This window comes from Mesitornis unicolor, unplaced genomic scaffold (genome assembly GCF_000695765.1).
Source record: "Mesitornis unicolor isolate BGI_N332 unplaced genomic scaffold, ASM69576v1 scaffold5211, whole genome shotgun sequence".
In the NCBI taxonomy this organism is placed as follows: Eukaryota; Metazoa; Chordata; class Aves; order Mesitornithiformes; family Mesitornithidae; genus Mesitornis; species Mesitornis unicolor.
The window spans coordinates 6,038-12,602 of record NW_010165642.1 but is presented as its reverse complement, the minus strand read 5'-3'; the positions used below and the strand labels follow the sequence as shown (position 1 = coordinate 12,602).

Here is a 6,565-nt window from a genome sequence, read left to right as displayed (position 1 = left end):
TCCCTACAGAATATAAGTGAGTATTAACAGGCAAGTGTTTTATAAGAGGAGATAGTTAACACCAAAGATTTCCAGAATACCATTTCAAGAAATACTTTTTCCTCCTACAGTCTGAACAATCCGAGACAACCAACCAACCAACAAACCTTGTTCCCCTAATCTTCTCCCGGATCCTTATGGTAACTATTACCACAGGAGAGAGAAATGACTATATTTAAGGTATCTATACTGTAAGAGGGAAGATCTTTGCAAAGTTCGTCTATGTAAGGTGCAAGTGAAAACCACCTTTCTCAAATAACTACTCATCACTTTATAATCTGTGAGCTTCAACAAGAGCATGATAATTCACTGAGTTAGCAATAAACACCATCGTAAAACTTTGCCCTGTATTCATGCGCTATCTGGAAGAACTTGCATTACGTGTCACTCGCTGCGTTTTAACACTGAAATCCCTACGGCAATTCACGCTACCATGACACCAGCCAATCACTCTGAAGTCTGATATTGATTATGCTGAACACTTATTTAATCTGTTAACAGAAATTAGGCAGCATTAAGATACAGTCAGGAGAAGAAGAATACAGCACCTGATGTTCTCTCGACCTCTTTTCAAACAACAGTAAAGAGGACAAGTTATCTTCTTCTTTTCTTGTGAAAGTCAATACTTCAGCCAGTAAGTATTTAGGTTATGGTAAGTTGCTATTGCTTGCAAGTAACTGAAATGTCTTAATGTTTTAAAAAGAATTAGAGCACAGGATAGATGTCCTTCAAAAACAGGTGTTTGGGGGTTTTTTGTCAGAAATTTAAGCTACTTATTAAACAGAGAAGGAGATAAAAGTCGTCAGGCATTAGAATAATATTTGCAATAGGACTTGCTATTACCAATATTTGAACAGAGAATTTGTAAAGTTAATATATTATTATATGAGTTAATATATGAGGTTGGATTAAAGTATGTACCTCACATGTATTACCAGGTCTGAGCCACTACTGGAAAAACAAAAAGTCTCCTGTTTTACTTTTGAATCTCTTTCTCTCTTCTCTTCCACGTATTACAGAGTTTTCTAGAATCAGATTGTTTTCTCAAGAAATCTACTAAATTTTGACAGCCAACAAAATTATAAGTGTTTACTTGTGCATGTATTCTATTTAATTCTATTTTTCCTCTAGTTGTGCAGAAAATTTGCACAGAACCTTACCTCTGTATTCTCAGAATTCACACTGAAAATTGCAATAATGAAAAAAATGTTCTCCCTTTTCTCTCTCTCTCATCTAGGGTTTTATTTTAAACAGATTTTTAAATTCCTGATTGCAATATGATGTGGTATAAATAAAGGATCTAACCTTCAGTAGCATATTAAATTTATAAGCTTAGACAACAGCATCATGCAATCAAATGTCTTGTAGGGCTATGGGGGGGCCACAGCAGTAAAAAGGAAGGCCCTTGGAGATCTTGCATCAAACCTGTTGCATACAAAATTACAATCTAGCTCTTGACTTTCAAGTCAGAAAGAAAGGTTTGTTGGTGTAAGAAAAATATTGTTAAGAGACAAGCAGTTGCATCTGGAAAAAGCAGCTTTCTGCAGACTTTCACAGGACAAATTTAGGGGAAACTGACTTAGAGAGAAACACAGTGGTTTATTTTCTTTTTTTTTGTTTTGTTTTGTTTTAAGTCTTTTTACAGGTGATACATAAACGGAATCACTCAAGATTGACCATCGGTGCTCTCACATGTAACAGCAACTCCATGTGGACTACACTGACTTCCAGTGGAGATGCTGTTACTTTTGATAGCGACTCAAAAAACTTCGGAGCAGCTGCTATGGGGAAACATGTTTATCCAGCATTCAAGATAAGAAAGGAGCTTTTGTTTTGAAATGTAAGGTATTTACTGTTGGTTTAATGATATTAATTACCCACACAATCTGTATATGAAATGTCTCAAGTGTTAGAAATATGTCAGAAACCTACTGTGATACAATTTCGAAGTGATAATGCAAATGGAACAAAATATTTAGCCTTACTTGTTTATTTTAATAAGAACTGGTGTCCAGGAAAATGACCTATGAATTGACAGACTGCTTCCCAAATTTGCCTGTCATTTCTATAGGCCAATATTCTGCGCACTTTTTCTACCCTGGTAACAGAAGTCTGCTACGGCTCACTTTAAACATTTAATGTGTGCTTTGGAGTTTTCTTTGAAAATTTCATCTCTGCTGTAAAACACGTTAGAAGTAAGGAGAACTGATTATAAATGAGCATCAGAAGCTGCCAGTGAAATGAAATAAATCTATTTTTCAAGGATATTGTATACATCTCTTTTTTTCCTAAATATCTCTTTTTCCCTCAGACCAATTCTAACCAAAATGTGTCATATTGTCCCTGTGTTCATTCACCTACATATGACTGCTAGGCCAATACCTAGACACAAAGGTCAAGTTGTTAAACTACTGCACAGTTTACCACATCAAAATGCCCAAATTGCCATTACCATACAACTCCAGCAATAATCTCAAACAGCTCACACACTTCGAAGAGACGTGCTTCTTCATTTACAGGCCACTGGCCTTCAAGGTAATGCTACTACAGCCTAAAGGAATTCCCATGCACTCCTCCTTTCAGATGCTTTCTGAAGGAGCTATGGCTTCATGGTGCCCCTTATGTTTGAATGCCAGCTGCTGAACTGTTTTTCGTTACACTCTTATTTTGTTGTTAAACTACACATTTAACAATTTTAAGCAAGTACAAGTAACACACTCAAGCCTACTCCACAGACAGACTACAATAAGCATTACTCAGAAATTGTAATTTTTCAATGTGAACATATACTTTCTTTTTAATATGGTAACAGTTTTTGCAGGTAAAGGGATTTTACAGAGCATCTATCCCTTTATTTCCTGATGTGCGTCAGCATTATTCAGGTACTATAAACGACTACAGTTATTGTGGTCTTTTCTCATAGTTATTGCCTTCTTTGAGAGAGTCAAAGTACATATCTGTGCACCTATACACCCAGTGACGGTAAGTGAAGTTAAGGACTAACTGCTTAAAGTCCATTCCCTGCTCTCCACACCCTAAGTCTCACCTACTACTATAACTATGTGCTCAGTCCAGCCTCTGGAAAACATGCTAAACACTCTGCAGTATATTTATTCCACACCAGAATAAAAGAAGTTCTGCAATACTACCCAAGGTCATCTCAAGCTATACAATATTATTATCCATAATGAATTAGTACAAATGCCTGTAAGGTAAAGATGTAAACAAATGAGACAATTTGTCTCATCATGGAGTTAGACTATCATATTTCATGACAGAAAACAATTATGGAAATAAACAATGAATGTGGAACTCCACAGTACTATTTTTATGAAATCATTTCAAAGATATTCAAAATTGCAAACCTGTTTCCCAAAAAAGTAAAAGCAGAAATTATTACTCCTTGAAAGATAGAAAAGGTTCGTATTTGAAGTTTCTTTTTTAAAGCATAGCTTGGATTTCCTCTGCATTACACTGTCAGGAATTCCTGAAATGCTGTGTTTGCAATATCTGAGTACTGTTAACTTAAACAAAAGATGGCAGAATAAGACCAGCATCTGAAGCTTTAGCATACCAAATCATGTAGCTAAAAGTCACTTACATTTATTAAGGCTGGCTCTTCAAAAACACACTAATTTTATTTTGAAACAAAGTGCAGTTATTTATTCTGCAACTGATGTGGTTATCCCACTTCAGATATCTTATTGTCACTTAGTCAATTGCAAAAAGCTATTTTGACAAAATACCTGTAGTGTTCAATTTACAATGTTACAACTACAGTTGCAATCTATTCTAACTACAACTTGGATTTTACTCCTTGCTTCAACATAAAGGCCAGTGATTACTGCCAGCTCACTTAACTTGAAGATGAGGGATGAAAGCAGCAATTACTATCAAGGGGACTTTTCAGGTAATTTAAGTATCCAAATAAATTGATTACTGTTAATTACATAAAAGCCACCTTGAGCAATGAGGTCTTTATTGTTCTAATTTATAGCTGAATTAGATCTGTGTATAAACAATTACAAGGAAAAGCATGTATTTATAGTGAAATAGTTAGAAGTTTTATAATATTGTGCAACTGCACAACAGATAGTGCTCATTCTTTCATTTCTCAGTATATAAAGCTAGACAAATACCTGTTTATCAAGCATTCTCCTGTGTTCTTCTGATAAAAAACAGGAATTGGAACACCCCAACATCTTTGTCGCGATATACACCAAAATGTCCTTCTGTCCAGCATTTCGAGCATTCTGTTCACTGCAGATGTAGGAATAACTTTGACCTTTTTCAGCACTTCCTATAAAGCACATGGTGAATTGTTGAGCACGCTTCAGCATTCAGACAAACACTGCTTGTGCTACCAGTAAAAAAAAAAGGTACAGGTCTACGCTCCCACTCACAGTACTGAATAACACATTCTCAGGCAACTGTCACATTTACTTTATTTACTTCCCCACCTGCTGCTCTTCAGTAACCTACTTAGAATGCTGCATGTACTGTACATGTCCTTGCAGAGCAACCAGTGCTTTTTTGCCAGCTCTGATTCTCTAGCAGATGCACCCTAAAGCGATTTAGAAATGACATCAGTTTAGCTGAAGTTTAACAGCTCACTGCGTCCTGTCCTGTCATCCACTTCAAAACCACACCTTGATCCATACAGCCTGTAGTGCAGAGCGTGGACTACCACTCACTCCCAGCTCTGCTGTATAACCACCATATTTTCCTTCATTCTAGGTAAAGATGAACATGGAATAAACAGCTCGTGCCCTAATTAGAATGAAATCACTGTTACCCAAGACAGCATAAGGTGCTGGTCTGAGTTTTCTGTATGGATGTACATAATTTCAAAGAGCACTGCGTTTAAAAGTATGCTTTAAAGTCATTTAAAATAGGACTGTAGCAAAATTAATAGGGGAGCAAAGAAAGATGTCTGGCCATGCAAGGCCATCACAACAACAAGAGGTAATTTTAATAGTGATAAAATCGTGTCTTGTGAAATAATTCCTTGAAATATTGTATTTTAAAAAATATTCTGGGGAAAAAAATTCACTAGCTCTAAGAAACTTATACAACTCCTGTAAATACAGTGAACAAATATGTCAGTATCCTGGGTTGTACCAATATTGACAAAAAAACAACAGCATTCAGCATTTCCACAAAACTGTTTGTAAACCCTAGAGAAGAATATGTTCTGGAGTGACCTATAGCAGGATTGTTTTGCCGATTCCAAATGGCATCTGCTGTCTTTAAATGCCCTATAAGGAAGCCAAATTACATACCTGTGCTGTAGCCTTCACACTTGCTGTGTTTACAAACCACTGTTTGCTGGCACGAATAATCATTGGTTTTTTAGTCCTCCAGTCATATGGGTAACTGTGCACATACTTCTCCTCTTTTAACAAACTCCCAGCTGCTTGAAGCATCCGAATGACTGACAGGAAAAATAAGGCAATATTAAAATCCAATCTGAACATGCTGCTACTGTTAACCTCAATTATTTTTTTTCCATGATTAACACATAAGAAGAAGTGCCTGTACTTCATCCATATTCAAAATGTGTCCAGTCTACATGAACTCTTAAAATACAGCTGCAGGAATGTAACTGATAAAGTAACAAATGGCTGAACACCAAATACTCACCAGCTTCATTCCCCTCTTGAAGAACACTCTTGTTTTGAAGTTCAGGACCTGCAGCTTCGGTAAAAAAACCACCTTCATCCACTAGGCAATCCTAAAAAGAAATACGTTAATCATGTCAATAAAATACTACGTTGCAATTAATTATCTTTTTGCTATTCAAAAGTGACTTAAGTACTCTGCTGAGTACCTACTTTCCTGACGAATAGCAAAATATGTTATATTTAAGTACAATTCAGATTTAGTGAACTGCAATTTAATAATCTACCAGGCAAGTGGATTTGATGTATCAGAAGAAATGAGCACCACTATGTTTGCAGATACACCACAACTATCTTGCACCAAGTCACTGGTTAGTATTTCAACTACTTTTCAAGTTAACAGCGAAAAACAAAAGCAAACAAACAAAACCCCAAGAAAAACCTTACTCACAAAAAAAACCCCAACCAGAAATATGAGTATAATCAGGTTTTGGAACATCTCAAGAGTCATCTCTTTTAAAGAGTAACAGAGAAAAAAAATACCCTGCATCTTCACTTCTACCGAATACAAACTGATCATGCATAACTGTACTATATTTATGTGTGTTTAAAATCAGATTTATTGGAAAAGAATAGTAATAATGATCTACAGAATATCAGGAGTTGGAAGGGACCTCGAAAAATCATCTAGTCCATCTATGTAACTGGTGATTTACTGGTCTGCAAGATACAGCTTTAAAAGCCAATTCTGAGTACTACGAGCCAGTATCCGAGAATTGTTGACTGTGTTATTCTTTAAAAAAACCAAAATCACAGAGAAATCCAATTCTATTCTACCACTTCGCTGTAAGCTTTAATTAGCAGATGGATGAAAAACTTCTAATAAGCACTTTTTTTAAGGTTAG

The 6,565-nt window shown here is 35.9% G+C and overlaps 1 protein-coding gene across 1 annotated transcript in view; it reads right to left on the bottom strand.

Moving 5' to 3' along the window:
• Positions 1–6,565, bottom strand: part of IARS2 (isoleucyl-tRNA synthetase 2, mitochondrial) — a gene marked incomplete at its 5' end in the record, with an annotated part of 28,182 nt that overhangs the window by 15,585 nt on the left and 6,032 nt on the right. Inside the window, 3 exons of the mRNA XM_010194684.1 lie at positions 4,179–4,339; positions 5,322–5,473; positions 5,683–5,773. Coding sequence (XP_010192986.1) covers positions 4,179–4,339; positions 5,322–5,473; positions 5,683–5,773 — 404 coding nt within the window. The remainder of the gene's footprint in view (positions 1–4,178; positions 4,340–5,321; positions 5,474–5,682; positions 5,774–6,565) is intronic.